The sequence below is a fragment of the Bos mutus genome, chromosome 27 (assembly GCF_027580195.1).
Source record: "Bos mutus isolate GX-2022 chromosome 27, NWIPB_WYAK_1.1, whole genome shotgun sequence".
NCBI lineage: Eukaryota > Metazoa > Chordata > Mammalia > Artiodactyla > Bovidae > Bos > Bos mutus.
Genome location: NC_091643.1, coordinates 7,984,160 through 8,004,693, shown reverse-complemented (window position 1 = coordinate 8,004,693; position 20,534 = coordinate 7,984,160). Strand labels below are relative to the sequence as shown.

At 44.6% G+C, this 20,534-nt stretch overlaps 2 protein-coding genes across 5 annotated transcripts in view; one reads left to right on the top strand and one right to left on the bottom strand.

The window, feature by feature from the left end:
* RNF170 (ring finger protein 170) overlaps nt 1-20,087 on the bottom strand; it is a 33,453-nt gene extending 13,366 nt beyond the window's left edge. The window contains exons 1-5 of one of the 4 annotated variants that reach the window (XM_070364371.1): nt 19,949-20,087; nt 19,368-19,470; nt 13,847-13,990; nt 4,452-4,527; nt 2,838-2,946 (exon numbers count right to left, since the gene is read on the bottom strand). In XM_070364371.1, coding sequence (XP_070220472.1) covers nt 2,838-2,946; nt 4,452-4,527; nt 13,847-13,983 — 322 coding nt within the window. In that variant the 5' untranslated portion in view covers nt 13,984-13,990; nt 19,368-19,470; nt 19,949-20,087. The remainder of the gene's footprint in view (nt 1-2,837; nt 2,947-4,451; nt 4,528-13,846; nt 13,991-19,367; nt 19,471-19,948) is intronic. The other 3 variants (XM_070364372.1, XM_070364370.1, XM_070364373.1) reach the window with 3 other exon arrangements.
* Nucleotides 20,088-20,192: 105 nt separating this feature from the next.
* Nucleotides 20,193-20,534, top strand: part of HOOK3 (hook microtubule tethering protein 3) — an 88,423-nt gene continuing 88,081 nt past the window's right edge. Inside the window, exon 1 of the mRNA XM_070364369.1 lies at nt 20,193-20,389. Coding sequence (XP_070220470.1) covers nt 20,333-20,389 — 57 coding nt within the window. The 5' untranslated portion in view covers nt 20,193-20,332. The remainder of the gene's footprint in view (nt 20,390-20,534) is intronic.

Sequence of the window (20,534 nt, the reverse complement as noted above, 5' to 3'; positions counted from 1 at the left end):
TCAGTAAGATTTAGTTCGGCAGAACACAGGAGGGAGGATGCTCCAGGTTTTATAGTAAAAAAAGAGTACGTGCCAGAGGCAGAAACAGTGGTACCTGAGGGGTCTGGTGAGCAAGCCAACGGCTGAAGCCTCGGCTGGCCCACCTGGATGTTAGTGACTGTGGGGGAAACTGGTTCAACAGTGTAAAGATGAATTTAAATGCCAAACCGCCTGTATCTGGGATCTTCTGCTCTTAGTGCTGTGTTAGATAATATTTACTAAATACCCTGAGCAATCTAATGTCATATGGAATCTATGTGAAAGCAAAGGATCATAATCTGTGAGTATTTCCACCATCGGTAATGACGCCTCAGATCTATCTAGTACCTTTTCACCCACAAAGTGCAGTGTGCTTTGACACATGTTGACTGATTTAATCTTATTTCCACAAATTGGAATGTAGGCGTCCTTGTTTGCACGTTACGTAACGGCCGCTCGCCTATGCTGGAAAACTATGGGCCAACTAATCAGACACTCGGTTCACACACATCTGCTGGGATGTGCCTGATGCTTTTTCTTGCTTCCTCAACTTTTCTCCTCTTTAAACGGGAGATCCGGGACATCCCTGTGGTCCAGAGGGTAAGATTTCACCTTCCAATGCAGAGGGTGTGGGTTCAAACCCTGGTTGGGGAGGATTGGCCACATGCCTAGTGGCCAAAAAGAACCAGAATGTACACCACAGGAGCTATATTGTAACAAACTCAATCAAGACTTCAAAAATAGTCCACATTAAAAAAAAAAAAAAAGTTAAAAATAAATAAATAAAAGGGCGATCCACCTCAACTGGATGATGGGAGAGATGACTCAATGACCTGAAGTCAGGCCACCATCTCTGTGGATCTGCTTATTTTGTAAAATGGGAATGAGACCCCACAAGATCACCGGAGAATTAAATACAATAACGTGGGTTACAAATGCAAGGAAGGGGATGTGGGGGGCTGCTGGTACCCTTGGCTCTGTAAAGGCTCAGAACCGTAGTTCACACACGGAGCTGAGCGGGAGTGCCCTCACACACCTCATACCAACATCCTTGAACTGCTGTTCCAAGCAACACATTCCTGTTTACTGTGAGGTTGAATAACTAGGTGCTGTTTTTTTCTCTTTTTTTAACCTTTGGACCCACAGACAGTAAATAAATCTGTCCAACAAGTAGAGCAGGGTAAGAGGAGGAGTCTAACCTATTACCTCAGACCCAGAGGTAAAAACCAAGCGCACAGCACAGCCATCTTTCGGCTGCCGGGTTATCTGCTCAGTGAATCGTCAGGGCCTGGCCTGGCAAACAGACTCTGTTTAGCCAGCCAGACCTCCCAGATTCCCAGGCTGGCCTGGGGTCCTGGGCAAGAGGACATCAATGTGGTCAATGTGTCAACGTGGTGACATCAACGTGGCCGGGGCCACGGCCAGACTCAGCGAGGGGCTCCAGCTGACAAGGACCAGCGACCAGAGCTCCGAGCAGGGAGCAGCTGTTTTCTCTGATGACCGTTTAATTCCCCCCACCCCTCTGATTGTGCATTACTTTGCTGCTCACCAGCATTTCCAACAGATAACTAAGGATACACAATGAAATAGTGTTTTACAATTCAGTAGCTCCTTAAGGCTAAAACTTGAGGGAAGAGGCTGAAATTAACGGATGAGGCAATAATAGTCTGGCAAGCACCACCGGAAGGAGCACGACGCACAGAGAACCCTGCGTCACCTGGACAGGCTCCAGACTCTACTTCACCCCCAACAGCGTCAAGAGGAACACGGTACACCTCAGAATTCTGAATCTCAGACAAAAGCTACAAAGGGGCGAGGGCAATACGCAGATCAACGTACGATACAGTTTTAATCAGTCTGGACGCAGAAGCTGGGTACAGCCTGGGAGCGATCAGAACCCTATCTTGGTTCAAACGGAAACAGTCTCAATAAAAATCAGGTCTAGTGATGACAGAAACCTTAAGTAGAGAGTCGCGGTATAAACCAGCGATCATGCAGAATTTGGCCCTGGCTTTGACATTAGACCGGGTTTAAAACCGAGCTCTGTCCGCCTGCAGCTGGGATGCCCTTTGCCAAACCTCAGCACAGCTGCACCTCAGTCTCCTCGTCTGTGGGCTTGGAGGAGACGCGGGTATGTTGTGTCCAGCACACAGCAGGCACGGAATAACTGAACTTCCCCCATCTCCCGTGACCACAGCCAGCAAACAGCTACAGGATACCCCACTGCTCTCGATGAACTCTTTCTGGAAGGTCGGGAAGAACATTCAGGGGTAGACAGCACCCACTCCGAGACTAAGGGTGACATCAATGTCTCCTCTCGTTCCTCCACATGCTCCAGGGTTACCGAGCCTCTGGGGGGGTCATGCAGGAACACAGGGAAGAACCTTTGCATCGACTCAGAGTGAGAAAGGGGTAGCAGAGCCGAGGAAAGGTCTCGGGCAAGGTCCCTGAGAGAAGACCCTTCCTGACCCTTTGGAAAGAAGTAACAAACGAAGACACCCGAAAGGTGATGAGAAGAGGGCTTCAGCGACTCCCTCGTGGTGCTGATACACTTACTATTCAAAGAAACACAGTGCTGTTTACTGGGGAGGTGAATAACTAGGTTTTATTTTTTTAAGCCCACAGACACTCAATAAAAGTTGCTGACAAGGAGAGTAGGATCCCAGAAGCAATCCATCCTACTCATAAAAATACAGACGGTGGCGGAGAGAAAATTAGGACTCCCGCTCACTCACACACACACACACACACACACACACACACACAGGTCTCGGTCTAAACAGTCCCTTTTACCCAGAGGAGCAGCACCGTTTGCTTACCGCAAAAGAGATGTCCACAGTTGGTCTCCACGGGGAGGGAAGCTTGGTGTAAGCAGATCGGACAGTACATGTCAGTGTAGAACTGCTGTCGGGCGGCAGCAGGTGCATCCTGGCGAGAAAAACGCGCACGTTGAGACACGACACACATGGGCATTGCAAAATCAGCTGCTTGCTCAAGCATACTTGAGGATACAGTCAGGACTGCGTAATCCTCGAAATCTCTGACAGGCACTCGGTTAGGGTCTTACAGGTTTGATAAACTCACGAGCCTCCGCTGCTGTTCCCCTTACCCTGCACGGGCTCTACCTTGCTTCCTGAACACGGTCTAAAGATGAAAACCTGGACTAACTCTGGAGTTACTCTATTAGAAAGAGTTAAGTTATCCTGAATTACTCTGCAGGCTGAGCTGAAGCCTTCACTCGGTGAAGAATCCGGTAGGCCGAGCAACTCTCCAAGGGTTCACTTTTCTTCTATTTCTAACATCTGTTTCATTCATACATCCCTGACCGTGTGACATGTTTGGAGATTAAATAACACAGTTATATGTGAAATCACTTTGTAAATTATAAAACGCCATCCCTGCGTGAATTATTGATAACAAGAGCTCTGGAACACAATACTACGAATATGTTTACACTATTTCTGTGTCATGGGATTAAAGTTCTATGGAGCAAGAATTCTTGTCCATTTAGTTCATGAATGAATTTCCCACGCCTGGAACAATATTTGGCATATGGTAGATGGTTAATAAATAAGAGGTAAATGGATATATCATAAAAACTCTCTTTGGAATTAAAGTTGGATTGGTGGGTAGGCAATCAATTTTTAATTTTTTTTTTTTTTTGATGTTCGCTGTCTCAGATGAAGGTGTGCTGTGCTTTAGTCACTTCAATTGTGTCTGACTCTTTGCGACCCTATGGACAGTAGCCCACCAGGCTTCTCTGTCCATGGGATTCTCCAGGCAAGAATACTGGAATGGGTTGCCAGGCCCTCCTCTAGGGAATCTTCCCGACCCAGGGATCAAACCCACGTCTCTTAACAACTCCTGCACTGGCAACGCCACCTGGGAAGCCCCGTGAAGGTGTATAATATCCTACTTAACCCAGCCTTCATGAAATATATTTCTGGTTCTTAGTGAGTCCATACAGCTCAAAACAAAGATGAGGCAGAGGAGAGTTCTCCTCTCTGCCTAGCTAGTTTTGTTAATTTTGACCAGAGAAGAAAAAAAAAAAAAGGAAAAAAAAAAACCTACCCGTTACAGTCATTTATTTGAAGGTCTTAGGGGAATGTATTTTAGAAAGAGTAGTTTTTCCACCACATTTCATTAAAGTCAATGAGGCAGTGATTTTTTTCCTTATCAGTTAAATAGGAAACTGCTGTCTTTTAAAGCAAATTAAAATTAGCACATGAAAATATCTTAGATTAAGGCTAATCATTTGCCTAATCTGAAAACGTACAATCAACAGGATAACGAAAGGTAACTAACTCCAAGCAGGAGAGAAGCCTGTGCTTCTGTGGAAGGAATTTACGGATATTTCATCACTATTTCTTCCGCAAAAGGAATAAGACTACGGCCTCCTCACACAAACGCGCAGACTCGTGTCACGACAGTACCTGTTCTGTTTGAAGCTGTTCCCGAAGCACCCTCACTAACTCTTGGTTTTCTGGGTGAATATTTTGATGTGCATTTCTGTTGAAGAAAAACATAGTAAAGTTTCAATATAAAACACTGTCTGATGAATCAGTTTTCCTTCTCGATCTAACTTTTGACCCAGACTCCTGGTAACGTGAGAAGCAGAGATGACGACCAACACCTGTACTCCAGCTGCAGGACTGAACATTCTAGGCCATTCTGAGCGCACTGACCGAGTTTAACGAGCAAATGATGAAACCCACAGGCCTAGTGCCCTGGGGACTGAATGTAATTGCAGACTCACACGTCATATAGAGAACAATTAACACGTTTACTTTTTCTGTAAAATGTCTCATATTATTATGCAAGACAAAACTTCTCCATATCTAATCAGGTCTTTCTCCCAACTTTTCACCTATAAGGACACAGGGGACAGAAAAAAACCCAAACCAAAATGTATGATGTAGAAAAGCCCAAACCTATCATACTACTAATATCTTAAAACGTTAACAAGATGTGGATGGACCTAGAGTGTGTCAAACAGAGTGAACGCAGAAAGAGAAAAACAAATAATGCATATTAACATCTATATGTGGCATCCAGAAAAATGGCACAAATGAATCTATTTCCAAGGTAGGGACGGAGACACAGACGCAGAGAACGGACTTGTGGGCACAGCGGGGGAGGGAGAGGGTGGCATGAATTGAGAGAGTAGCACTGCCGTATACACACCGCCACGTGCAGACAGCTAGAGGGGACCTGCTGAAGCGCACAGGGAGCTCAGCTCTGCGCCCTGCCAGGGCCTAGAGGGCTGGAAGGGCGCAGGTGGGAGGGAGGCCCAAGGGGGAGGGGATGTACGCATATATACGGCGATTCGTAACACTGTCCACCAGAAACGAACACACTGTAAGCAATTATACACCAATTAAAAAAAAAAAGAATCAAAGGTAAGATGTTAGTGGCCGATACAAAAGGACAAGACAGGAGAGGACTGAAAATCAGAATCTCTAGTTAAGGCTGTAGGGTGGGAAGCGCAGATTTACATCTGAATCGGTTTAACTTCATTTGGCTGTAGCAATTTTTCTAAACCTAAATCTCTTTTAACGGCAATATTTCAAGTCCACTCAGCATTGGTGTTAATCTATAGAAGGACCTTTACTCTCTGGCTGAATCAATATTCCCCAGCACCTAGAATTCCAAATCAGCATTTCAATGGGATAAGAAAAATTACAGATATCCATCCTATGGTTATTTAATTTTTAGTAAAACATTTAAATTTTAGAAAAGAAAGCTGAAAAAATAAAACCATTATTTCAGAGATGACAAAAAAGCAATTTAAAGTCAAATATCTAATCAGAAGCTTGACATCAATGTAATGAAACTGCTTGAACTCTGTTTAAACATCTTAAATTTTGGTGGATTATTTATTTTTAAATGTTATGTTCTTATGATTGAATGAATGAATCAGTGAAAGAAAGCTGCTGTGGGAAAAACAACGTATCCAGGAACAGGCTAGGAACCGTCTCATTTACACACCAGTATGGGCTTCCCTGGAGAAGGCAATGGCAACCCACTCCAGTGTTCTTGCCTGGAGAATCCCAGGGACGGGGGAGACTGGTGGGCTGCTGTCTATGGGGTCGCACAGAGTTGGACACGACTGAAGTGACTTAGCAGCAGCAGCAGCAGCTTCCCTGGTGGCCCAGATGATAAAGAATCTGCCTGCAATGCAAGAAACCCAGGTTGGATCCCTAGGTTGGGAAGACCCCCTGGAGAAGGGAATGGCTATCCACTTCAGAATTCTTGCCTGGAGAATCCCATGGACAGAGGAGCCTGGTGGGCTATACAGTCCATGGGGTTGCAAACATGACTGAACAACCAACATTTTCACTTTTTCAAACACACAGCTAACTGGAAATTCTTGACTCTTTGACACTGCAGAACCATTCATTCCCTTTCACTGAAAAAAAAAAGTCATGAGTTTCAGAGTATGTGTCCATATATATATATATGTATAATATATAAATATATATAATATAAATATTATATTAGACAATATAAATGTTTATTATATATAAATATTTATATATATAAAACCCATGTCACTGGAAGGTATTTCTTTTAGTTTCTTTCCATAAAATATATGAAATTCTTAAATCTGATAGAATATTAGAAAGTCAAGGTGCAGTCAAAGAACAAGAAAAAACAGCCCAAGATTCTGATCGTGGTGTGAGCTTCAGGTAACTAAATGTGACCAGCAACTTTGGGTACGGAACCAAAAATCCAGAAAATGGGATAATCTAGATAGATTGAGAGCTAGAAATCTGGAACATATCGTGATAGAGAAAACTGCGGGTTAGTCATTGGTCACTTGTGCTACAGCCCACGACGCCAAACCTAGAGTTCACACCTGGCCCACCTTCCCCAGGTGATGAGAATCAGCCAATCTGGGGTTTCTGGGTCAGCACCAAGGAGGTGGTCTGCAAGGCTAAGACCCCTGCCATTTCCTTCCCCCAGAAGTAGTAGTCCCGGCCTGAAATAATCCCTACTTTTGCAAATAACTTCCTTGCCCCATCCTCCTTCTGCCTATGAAACCCTTCCATTTCATACAGCTCCTCTGGCCACCTCTCTACTTGCTGGACAGGAAGCTGCCTGATTCATGAATAGCTTAGTAAAGCCAATTAGATCTTCAAATGAACTGGCTGAATTTTTGTTCTTTAATACTATGATCACCTTAGCGATGAGAAAATGATTGCATTTGACACGAAGAAGGTCTAAACTGAGATGCCAAAGTGAGTGGCTCCACGATGGAACAGAAGAACACCTGTTGTTGTATCTATCAACGATTTATGGTCCTTCTACGTTCTTTGAAAGGAGAAACCCAAACTGTCAAACTAGTTAAGTTACACGTAGCCCTGGAAAGGAGCCAGGAACCTCTCAGGTGAGGAAAGCAATGATACCCAAAGCCTGGGTCAATAAATGAAATTGGAATCAAAGTTTACTGATATGCAAGCATGGGTTAACCTGCATACCAGACGTTTGTCACTGGCTTCTGGTCCGTCAACACATGTCAGCTATTATTAATGGCTTAAGCAGGAAGAATAAATTGAAAATATTTTAAAAGAAATTAATTAAACTACAAAGCACTGCTGAGAAATATTTAAGAAGACATCCCATGTTCACAGACCAGAAGACAACACTGTTAAGATGTCAATACTATCCGAAGTGATCTAGCTACAGATTCAGTGCCACCTCTATCAAAATCCCAACGGCATTCTTGGCAGAAATAGAAAAACGCGTCCTAAAATTTACACGGTATCTCCAGGGACTCCAAAGAGGCAAAATAATCTTGAAAGAAAGGAAAGAAGTTGTAAGACACTTCCTGATTTCAAAACTTGCTGCAAAGTTATAGTAAAAACAGTACCAGTAACAAGGCCAAATGCATAAACCAAGGGAGCTGACCACAGAGACCAGAGAGACACGCTTAGATATATATGGTTCATCGGCTTTTGACAAGGATGCCAAGGCCCTTTAGTGGAGTAAGGACAGCCTTTGCAACAAAAGATGTTGGAAAAACTGGCTATCCACATGCAAAACAATGAATTTGAACCCTTACCTCATATTATATTGGAGAAGGCAATGGCACCCCACTCCAGTTACTCTTGCCTGGAAAATCCCACGGACGGAGGAGCCTGGTGGGCTGCCGTCTATGGAGTCGCACAGAGTTGGACATGACTGAAGCGACTTAGCAGTAGCAGCTCATATCATATACAAAAATTAACTCAAAATGGATCTAGCACCTAAACTCACGAGCTAAAACTATAAAAATCTTAGAAAAAACATAGACGGAAATCTTTGTGACCTTCAACTTAACAATGACTTCATAACCATGACACCAAAACATGGGCAACAAAAGAGAGAGAAAAAAAAAAAGATAAATTGAACTTCATCAGAATTTTTAAAATTTTGTGCATCAAGGAACACTATCAAGAGGATAAAAGCAGGGCTTCCCTGGTGGCTCGGTGGTAATGAATCCTCCTGCCAATGCAGGAGACATGGGTTCAATCCCTGATCTGGGAAGATCCCACATGCCTCGGAGCAACTAAGTCCACGCACCACAACTACCGAGCGCACACTCCAGAGCCGGGAGCAGCAACCACTGAAGCCCTCGGGCCCTAGAGCCGTGCTCCACGAGGAGGCCGGGCGCCCGAACTAGAGAGGAGCCCCCACTCCCCACAACTAGAGGAAGCCCATGCGTCCAGCGACAAAGACCCGGCACAGCGAGACAAATAAATACGATGAACCAAGGGAAAGAAGAATTAAAAAAAGAGGCCAAAAGGACAACCAACAGAATGAGAGTATTAGTAAGCCATATATTTGATAAGTGATTGAGACAGAATATAGAAAGAACTCATGACTCAAACACCAAAAAGGCAACACCCTAATTCAAATATGCATGAAAGACTGGAATAAACATTTCTCTAAAGAAGATACACAAATCGCCAATAAGCACATGAAATGATGTCCAACATCATTAGTCATTAGTGAAATGCAAACCAAAACCACAATGAGATACCAATTCACATCCACGAGGATGACTATCAAAAAAGCAGAAAGTATCAACTGCTGGCCAGGATGCAGGGATACTGGAGCGGTCGTGCGCTGCTGGGGGGGATGTAAGACGTGGCAGTTGCTGTGAAAAACAGATTAAACGTTCCTCAAAAAGTTAAACACAGCGTTACTGTATGATCCAGGAATTCCAGTAGGAAGCAGGGACTCAAACGCTTTCTTGTAGCCCCTCATTCACAGAGCACCATTCACAACAGCCAGAAGGTGGGAACAACCCAAATGTCCATCAACAGATGAATAAATGTAGTATACACGCGCCATGGAATACTATTCGGCCGTAAAAAGGAATAAAATTCTGGTGGATCATACAGCATAGATGAACCTAGAATGCATTACACTAAGAGAGACAAGCCAGACACGAAAGGACAAAATACTGTCCAATTCCTGTTTATGAGGTATGTAGACTAGCCTAATTTCTTGAGACGGAAGTTGGAATAAAGGTTACCAGGGACTGGGAGAGGAGGAATAGGGAGCTATTATTTAGCTGGTAGAGTTTCTGTTTCGAATGGTGAGAAAGTTCTAGAAATGACAGTGGCGATGGTTACACAGCACTGTGAACGTTCTGATGCCAACGAGTACTTAAATGACGACTTTTATGTTATGGGTATTTCATCACAACGTGAAGAATGAATGAATCATAATGACTAAAAACATCAAAGAAATTACAGAAAAAGATAAAAGGTTCCTTTGTTTGACTCTTATTCTATGCATGCTGCCTCTCCTTCAACTTATTGATGGCTCCAGTTGGAAGGGACAGGATTATAGATGCAAACTGAATTTGAATCTGAAGAGTCAGACAGCAACTTAAACTGACCTCGCTACCCAAGTCCAATCGTGTGACAGATTCAATACAGCATCCGAGCACTGGGAGAGCACCTTACGTTATTTGAGAAGTTGTATCTTAAGCTGAAACCTCGTCATTAGTCCCTACCTGCTGGCCCTATATAAGGTAATAGAAAGCACACACTGGTCTCTGCCCTGGTCCCTGGCACAGACCTTCAGAAACACTTGTAAATCCCTAAGTGATAAGTACACTAGGAGCACCCTGTTTTATATAATATTTGGTCTCTGACATGGTCCCTCACACAGAGCTCCTGAAACCCTTGTAAATTCCTGGGTGACAGGAGTGTCTTTTGTTCCCAGCAGGTGACTCTGGGTGGGCACCCGGATGAGGGCTGGTCACCGGAACAACAAGCACAGGATTAGAAGGCTGGAATTTTCAGAGTCCCCCACCCCCCGACTCCTGGCCCCATTCTCCAGAAAGAGGAGAGGGCCCAGAAACACAGTAACTGATCACGTCTACATGAAGATGCCTCCACAAAATCCCTGGAGAGCTTCATACAGGTGAACACGTCCACCCCAGGAAGGGGATGACCCCACACCCCGACCCCACAGGGACAGAGGCTCCTGCACTCAGGACCGCCCCAGGCCTTGCCCAATGCACCTCGTCACCTGTCTGTGTATCTGTATCCTTCATCACACCCCTTAATAAACTGGTAAGCCCACTGCTTCCCCGACTTCTGTGAGCTGCTCTGGCAAGGTAATCGAACCTGAGGCGGGGGTTACGAGAGTCTCTGATTTCTGGTGGAAAACCTGAGGACAGAAATCAGACAGAGGCGGTGGGTAACCTGGGGACCTGTTACTGGCTGTTGGCATCTGAAGTGTGGTGGGACTGAGCCCTTAACCTGTGCGATGATCTGACACTGTCTCCAGGCAGACAAGGTCAGAACTGAGTTAAACTGTGGGACGCCCAGATGGTGTCAAGAAGAACTGCTTGGCAGGGGAAAACCCACCTACATTTGGTGACCAGAAATAGAGTTCCGTATAAGAATGAAGTAGACACGTAAGACAGAAACAGGAGGAACAGGTTCCTTCACTGCAGAAGCAGGAAATGTCCACAGGTCTTTCCTGGACACCCTGGTGCAAGCCGTGAAGCTACACAGAATAAAACTTTCTCTTCTTCAACAAAACACACCCTCGCCATATGTAAAGTTTGTGCATCCTACAGTCCTTCCCCTAAGCGAGATATCCCCAGTTCTTCCGGGCATTTTTATATGGTTTGTTTCCGTAGCTTTGCCCATTTTCATAACCTCCCCTGACTCTCTTCCAGTTTAAAATGCTTAACCCAAGCTGAATATAATCTATATGCGAACTTTATCTGATTATTCTGATTAACACACTCTAATGCTGGTAAGCTTTTGGCATCTACAATATACAACTGCCTTGTTAATAGAAACTTTTCATTTTGGGTTTCACATCACCGCAGCCTGTGAGGAAAACACTTTTATTTACAAGCAATAATTATCCCTAGTAGAGAAATTAGAAAAATAAAGGAAAACGATTTTTCAATAAAATTAATTTATAAAAATCTGTCTTAAAAACAAAATGGGCTACTTGACCTATGGTTTTATGAGGTGTCTTTCACTTAATTCTCACTCAACAATTTATCGTGGATACTTTCAAATGACAATAAATTCCTATCTCTATATCCCATTCTTAATAGGTAAGGAACAAATTTTTTTTTTTTGGAATTTACCTAGTCATGACTCATTTTAAAAGCAGCTTTATTGAAATATAATTAAATCACCACAGTCAATTTTAGAACATTTTCATCATTTCAAAAAGAAACATTCAGCTCTCTCTCCCTACACCTCCACCTTCTACTCTAGTCCCTCTAGAATCTACTTTCTACCATGAATCTACTTTCTGTCTCTGCAGATTTTCCTATTGTGGACATACAAACAGACTCAAACACACGGCCTTTTGTGTCTGGTTCATGTCACTTAGCAAAGTGCTTTCAAGTTCCCTCCATAAGGCAGCACGCATCCATCAGTGTTCATTTCTTTTCATAGCTGAATGATATGCCTTTGCATGGACCTACCACATTTTGTTTATCCATTTTCCTGTTGATGGATCCAGTCATCTGTTTCCACCTTTTGGATATTAGGAACAATCCTGCTGTGAACATCCCTGTACATGTTTTTACAGGGAGATATGCTTTCATTTCTCACTGTACACATACAGGGGAGTGAAACTGCTAGGACACATGGCGACTCTATGCTTAGTCATCTGAGGAACTGAAGGCTTTCCAAGGTGCCTGCACTACCAGTGTATGAGGGCTCCAATTTCCCCACACCCCCAACAATCACCATGATTTGACTTTTTGAACCCAGCCATCCCAGTGAAGTGAGTGTGAAGCTGTATTTCACTGTGGTTTGGTTTGCATTTCCCTGAATGACTAACGATGTCAGGCACGCGTTCACGTACTTGTTGGCCGTTTGTACATCTTTGGAGGAATGCCTATTCTGATCCTTTGCCCATTTATTAACTGTGTTATTTGTCTTTTTGTTACAGAGTTTTGAGTTCTCTATCTATTCAGACATAAGGGCCTATGTATGAAATATTTCAGATCAGACATGTGATCTGAAATATTTTCTCCCATTCAGTGAACTGACTTCATTGCCTTGATGACGGTCTTTGAAGCAAAAAAAAGTTGTTACTTTTGATGAATTCCAATTTATCTATTTTCTTTTGTTGATCATGCTTGTGGCATCATATCAATTTCCATGATTTACTCCTAGAGTTTTATAGTTTTAGTTCTTACATTTAAATCTTTGATCCATCTTGAGTTAATTTTTGTATATGATACAGTCAACTTTATTCTTCTGCATGTAGGTAACCTTGTCCCAACATCATTTGTTGAACTCTTTCCCTACTAAGAGGTGTTGGTGCCACTGTCAAAAACCAGCCTACCACAGAGGTATAGGATGACCCATTTCTGAATCTTGATTCTGTTGTATCAATATATCAGCTATCCTTCTCAATGAACAATCTAATAAGTGCGCTTCTGTTTTCTTCTTCAACCCACTTGCTAATAGACATGAGTAGAACAAGCTCAAAGGTCAGAGCCCTACAAAAATTCAGTGTCCTGTTTTGGTATACATTAAAACATAATCAGTACTCCTGGGAATGACTTGTCAATCAGTTATAAACTCAGCAGATACTAAATCTGCTATCATCTGGTCATCAGTTCCCCACTATGCCCACAAGTGCATCACCAAGTACCGTGTAAGTATTCTACTGAAATCAACATAATGTCACCCTAATTCAGAAACTAACCATGCAGAAGTAAAAGAGAATGCTCACACCCTGTTCAATAATCCTTTCTTAATTTTTATAAGAAACGAAAAGATCTGTAGTTTTTGGAATTAATCTCTTTTCTATTTTATACTTTTTTGCTCATTTCTGTTTTCAATGATACATATGAAATTAACCTCTATTTGTCAGTATTTACATTTCTAGTTTATTACCTTGTCTCTTGTACTGGCATATAGACATCTGAGATCTTTATTATTCCTGATTCTACAACAGTAACTTTAATTCTAATCTTAAGTCCCTCTACACTGTCCAAGGTATTTTTGGCCCCAGGTTTTTTCATTTAAACATGAAAATATATTTGCGCCTATTGTATCAGCTGCAAGTTGATGAGTTCAATTATGAAAATCACATGTTAAAACTGTGACAGTCCAACAGAAAATATTAACATTTCATTCAAAATATGGATGACAGATTTAAATTTTTTCTGACTGGACAACGTTGATGACAGGAAAACAAAATGCCTTAATACGTTTCACAGTCACTGAAGTCTAGCACTTCCTTTTCACATTAAGTATTGACCATTACTAGACACAGTCAGTCAGTTGCCCTTGGAAATATGCATTATCTCAATTCTTTTGTCCTTTAGTCTCACCTGAAAAGTGCATATACCAGGGTAGCAATCAAAGCGAGACTGACCACAACCGCCACGAGTACTTGGTCACTTACTCCTTCTATGACTGAATCATCATCCAGTTTCAAACTTTGAACTTCACCTTGATATTTGGCCATTCCAGGTCTAAAAGGCAAAGAAACAAGATGAAAATTACAAACAGTACAGTGAAAATGAAATATATCCATTAAAAACAACACAAATGTAGCTGACCTCTTTTAGTGCCCACTTGCAGTAGGTTGCATTAGAAGATAACTCCAGCAGTGAGTTTTTTGGTTTTTTTTTTAATTATTAAAGAATAGGACTTCCCTGCTGGTCTACTGGTTAAAAATCCGCCTGCCAATGCAGGAGACAGAGGTCCGATCTTTGATCTGGGAAGATCCCAGCCGCCACAGGGCAACTAAGTCCGTTGAGCCACAACTACTGAGCCCGTGAGCCTAGGGCCCGTGCTCTGCAACGAGAGTAGCCTCCGCTTGCTGCAACCAGAGAAAGCCCGCATGCAGCAATGAAGGCCCAGCATCGACAAAAATAGAGTAAAAAATAAAAAGTGTTAAGGAATAAAGGGCATTCCTCACGCCCAGGGGCTCTTTCCTTACTCCTGAACACCACATGCATTCCCCATGTAGATCACACCCCATCCTGTCCCTCACGGCACTGAATGAGCATCATGGAATGTACCAGCACGGACAGGGAAGAAAAGACACTGTCTGCTTCTGCAAACGTTCCTGCCCTACCTGGCATGCTGTCCTGTACACAGCAGGACCTAACAAACAGGAGCGACTTACCTTACTTACGGTGCTGGTAATTTGAAAAGTTAAAAGACCATAGAACACACAGCCTTTGATAGCTATCCTGAGACTACTTGAATTAATAAAAATTCTGGTGCTTGGAAAACTACTGGTCTCAGCTGGGACTAAGCTCAGCTTATAGTTCAGAATTCTGTGACCTGCTTGGCAGTCAGAATGACTCTCAGGTTGAATTTCCTTATGAAGAGACAAGGCAACATACAAAAGGATCCTTCCCAGTTGAGAAAGTTATCACTCAACTGGAGGAAAATAATACCCGATTTCTGTAAGTATGAGGGAAATTAGCCAGACCACATCAGAGTCCAAATATCACAGGTAATTCCTATTTCTTTCAGATGACAAACACTGAAGTTACTTAAAATCTCATAAGACACCGAAAGGGAAATAAAGGCAATAAATATTCAATGACATCTATACAACTATTTATAAATAAAATCCTCTATGTGTATAATGTACTGCCCTGAAATATTCAATGGCATCATTAATCAGGTGAGTTTCTGTTCAAAGGAAACTTTTGAGTGTGAAAGTCTTAACACTTTAGAAAAGGACCTGAAAAACTAGTAAGAAAATGAATGACCTCTCACGGAAGAAACTTAAGCAAACAAACAGATCAAAGACAGCTATCATCGGCTTTACACATAGTAATGGCCTGATGCATCAGGAACTTTCTAATGACAGGTTTTGAGTAATCTTAATGAAAGCACACACCAGGAACTCAGAGAAGGAGTTTTCACCTCAGGATTTTATTCAAAAGAACACTCAGATGAACAGCCAACTGAAGAAAACAGCCTCCAACAATCTCAGGGTGGCCACGCGGACAATTTAGATTTGTATTATGGCCAGGTTTCCTCTGTTTAAATTGAGATGCTGGGCTGTGTCAGAAGTCCTAAGGGCATGAGGATGACTCACATCTGCTCAGAGATAAGCAAATGTTATCCCACGTCAAGATTCCCAGCCTCTAATTACTCAATCAGGTTGCTAGGATTCTCTCATATGCTGTACATGTAGGGAGTTTATTACTTTGTACTTAAAAAAAAAATGGGTTGCATTTGTTTCTGTATTCTTCCAGGTGTAATCAGTGATAAAGTGACTAAATTCTACTGTATAAACTATATATATATATATTTGTGTGTATACACACACACACAATTTATTCCTTTTTTATTGGAGTATAATGCTTTATGATGTTGTGTCAGTTTCTGCTGTACAATCATGTGACTCAGCCATAGGTATACCTATATCCCCTCCCTCTTTCCCCTTGAGCCTCCCTCCTCCACCCCCATCCCCCTCCTCTAGGTCATCACAAAGCCCCGGGATCAGCCGTGCTATACAGCAGGTTTGCCAGTAACTGTTTTACACACGGCAGTGTATGTATGTCAAGCCCAATCTCCCAACTCATCCCACCCTTCCCTATAACTGAATCGCTCTGCTGTACCCCTGAAACTAACGTTAACATTGCAAATCAACTACAGTTTTCAATAAAAATATATGCACACACTCTACTGAATAAATATATGACTTCTACCAATGCCACCCTTAAGATTCTGCTTTCTTCACATTTTCGAGAGCTCAGAGATCCAGGATACTTTGAGTGTTGCAGGATCATGCAATGTTATTTGCACCATCTTCTAGCAAAAGTGTCCAATGTTGTTGAAACGAAGAGTCACTTTTTATTTCCACAAATTCTAGTGTCACTGAAGAAGGTGCCTGGGCTGAGAGAGGGTGGGAAGGGCAGAGACAGCTGGGAAGTTTCACAGAGGAACCTGTGGTCCTTTCGGCTGCATTTCCTCGCCATGTGGAAACACCAGCCCTCACACGGACAACTGCTAGCGGTGTCTGATCGGCTTGTTGGGGGTTTCAATAGTTAACTTCCGCCAGCAGTCTCTCTTATCATCAAAGTCAAAAAAGGACCTGTAGGAGTTAGTGGCTCAGCAATGAGGTATTGATCCACCACTTCAGTTTGGAAAGAGGCATTACAGGGGATAAACAATAAAAAGAAGTAAAATCATCTACTTGAAGAGATGACTTGGAAATGAGTTCCAACGTCAACCTGAACTCCAGTCCTCCAGGTTCTACTGGCCCGAGACAAAACAGTACTTCTGACTGTAACTGACGGCGCGGGTTCTCAGCTCGAGCCCAGGCACCGTGAGGAGGCATGGAGGCCCAGAGTTCGGCTCCAATTCTGCTGTCACTTGAATCTCTCAGGACCGCTCATTTTCTGCAAAAGGAAAAGGCTGGGATTTGAGGATTTCTTAATTTCCTTTTACCACTACGCTTCTCTGAATCGGAGTTTTTTTGGAATTAAAAAATAAATAAATAAAAGGCAGGAAAGGTAAACAGCAAAGGTTAAAACGCTTACAAGTGGGCAGCTGGCCTGGGAGAGCCAGATTCGTATCTTTCCCAGGATAAAATTCTACAGTCTGAATTCTTTGCCAGGATGTATTACTTTAATAATAAACACAAAGGCCAGTGCCTGCTTCCTCCCTTCAGGGATGAAAGTTAGGCTTCACTGCTCAAAGATTTAAGACGTCTACCATTCTTTCCAAGCACCTTAGAGACTGCTGGTTTCCAGGAGGTGGGCACCTTCTGAAGACCTCAGTGACAGGCACGACAGGGCCTCGCACTAAACGCACTACTTGCTTGAAACCCTAAGGAAAGGGTATGAAATTTATAAAACACGGTATCTCATCTATTTCATAGGATCCTGCTAAATGAAAACAAGTGATCAGCACTCTGTCTTAAACTATTTGAGATTTACAGAAACAAAACACATCGATCTTGGGAATGGTGTTGGTAACTGATAGAAGAGGAACTGATTTCTGCACTGGCTTCATTACTGCTTAGCTGGCCAAGGCTTATCGAGTAGCTTAATATATTGAAGAAAAACGAGTTTCGCAGTCAGACAACTGCGTACTCGTGCAAAATCTGGGTCTCAGCTTCCTCATAAGTAAAATACGTAAAATTAACAAACTATGTTGAACTTTTTGGCAAAAAAAAAAAAAAAAAAAAAAACACTTGTTTTGTGCAGTTGATGAGATAATAGGTAAAACATGTGGCATGTTGGCAGGCTCTCAATAAATGGAAGCTACGATACTTTGATTACTATTATTAACCATCTTCAATGAGTCCATGGAACCATGATAAAACTTAGCCACGCCTTCCCCACAACTGTACTGAGCAGCATCCCAAGCCCTCTTTAATCAGAGCTCTAAGTATGTGTTTCTTGGGAGGACTGGATAAATTTGGCACATTGCCACGAAGGACAGCACCGTGTTTACGTGAAGCTGATAAAACAGCTGTAGATGAGAACTAGCTTCCAAGGAACCAGAGAAAGAGAGCTAAGACAAGTCCCACTTGATTCCCTTTGATCTTTTCCAAAGCTTTCAGGAAAAAAACAACACAGACAAACAAAGGAAGTGTAGGAAATTCCATAACTTCAAAGGAGAAAACTCAATGTCTTTTTACCCAAATTCATGTAGAAACATGGCTTTTGCAGACAAGTACTCACATGCAAGAAGTTTTTAATATGATTTCCTTCATGGAGGGAAACCGCAGCTACTGAACGGAACGCTCAAGAACACATCACGCACAAGTGCGCTGTGGGTGAGCCCTCAAACCTGAGACCTGGGAGGCCGAGGTCAAAGGCCTGAGAAAGGGAGCAGGTGGAGCAAAGATGCTCATGCGGGACAGGCCTTCCAGAAAGGATCCACATTCCAAGAAAGGCTGCACAGGAGGGCAAACCAACTTGCTGACTTCACTTGCCTAACAAGGCAGACGGTCACTTAACAGCGCCAGGGAGCCTACAGATATAACCTAGCTCAGAATGTAGAAACTCTGGTTCCACAAAGGTCCAGAGGCACCAACAGAGGAAACAAGGGCGGGTGAGGTACATTTTATCACTTCTAAAGGTTTCTCTGCCTTTAAAATAAAATGCTGTAGGGGAGAATATTTAAAACACCGCTGAGAAGACTTCCGGTAAGATTTTCTACATTCACAAAATGAAAAATCTGATAACCGGTACTCTGAAAAGCATCACTAAAAACTCAATGCTGGGACTTCCCTGGTGGTCCAGTGATTAAGAATTTGCCTTGCAATACAGGGGATGCTGGTTCAATCCCTGGTCAGGGAACTAAGACCCTACAGGCCGCAGGGCAACTAACACAACCTACTGAGCACACGTGCCGTAACTAGAGATCCTGCTTGCCTCAACAAGATTCCCTGTGCTGCAGCTAAAACCTGATGCAGCCAAATATACATACGTGGAAAACAAACAAACAAACAAACCCAGTGGTGTCTTGGCAGTTCCGAAAGCTCAATGACAAAACCTAATCTTAATGGGTAAAGGGAGCTCCAAAACCTAGTTTTAATGAGAAAAGGGGGCTCCAGGAACCGCAAACCAAAGAAAGGTGTGTGCTGGGAAGCTAATTTTGCTGCACCACAAATAAAAGTCTGGCATCATGCAGTAAAGTTATGCATACCCTATACCTCAAAAATTCTAGGATTCAAAGGCATCTATTCCCCCCAAAAACTTACACGTGGCACCAGTCTATAGAGATAAGAATGTTAGAGCACTGTTCTTAGCCGCAAACTACAAGTGCAAAATTTGCCCAACGACAGTAGCGTGGACAGATGGTTATATTCATAGAGTGAAGTACTAGACAGCGGTGAAAACTACCTATGGATCTACACAAACTTACTAGGAATGAAAAGCCACGAAATGACACACACAATTTCGCAGAAGTTCAAAAGCAGGCAGAGTAAAAACGGCGTGGTCTAGGTATGCAGACGTCGGTGGGAAAGCTATAAAGGAAAAGCAAGAAAGTGAATATCACAGAAGTCAGTGGACGGAGGAGGGAAGGTGCTCAGAAAAGGAACAGGAGGTGGGGGAGGCAATGCTGTTTTTTTCACCTGCCTGTTTATTACTAACTAGTCTTTAGGCACGCACGCTGTGCGTGCACTTTCCTGCACCCGGTGTCTCGCCTAATGATTCATCGGTAACGCTGCAGAGGGTGCATGCTCAGGAACGGGGCGGGGGGTGGGGGTGAAGGCCAGTCCCCTGGCCACTGGGCAAGGAGGGCCAGGCCGCGGTGCTCCGGGGGGTGGGGGGGACCAGCGGCACCACGCTCCCCCACCCCGCCGCCCCCCCAGTCCCCTGCCTCCCGGGGCCGCGAGGTCCGCGCGCCCTGAGCTCGCCACGTCGGCCGTCCGGCGCGGGCGCCCGGGGCCTCCCGCCGTCCCGCCCGGGCCCGGGGCCCCGCCGGCGCTCAGCCGCGCATACCTCTGCAGCGCCGGGGACGCCTCGTAGCTCCCGGCGACCGAGGCGCGGAGTGTTTCCGGGGCCGCCCGCCGCCCCCGCGGCACCACTGGCCGCGGCCCCCGCCTCCTCCTCCTCCCGCGGGCCGGGGCGCGGGCGCGGCGCACGCGCGCTGCGCGCTTCCGTGCGCGGGGGCGGCCGGCGGGCGGCAGGCGGGCTGGGCCGTGCGCGGCGCGGGCCGGCGGGCGGGGCGCGGGCCGGGCGAGGCGGCGGCGGCGCGCCGGTGACGCTGCGGGAGCCGCGGCGGCCTCCAGCGCCGGGCGGAGTCGGCGGCCGCGCGGAGGACGCAGCCCGGGCCGCGCCGCGGGCCTTCAGGCGGGGCGGGGCGGCCGGAGCCACGGCGGGAAGATGTTCAACGTGGAGACCCTGGAGCGGGCGGAGCTGTGCGAGAGCCTCCTCACTTGGGTAGGTGGGCGACGCGCTCCGGAGGGGGGGGCCCCAGACCTCCGCCAGGCCGCCGTCCCGGGGTACCCCCCCCCCACCCCGCGCCCGGCCGGCGCTGCCGTCACATCCGGGGAGCGGAGCCCCCGGTGCTGGGCGGAGGCCCGGG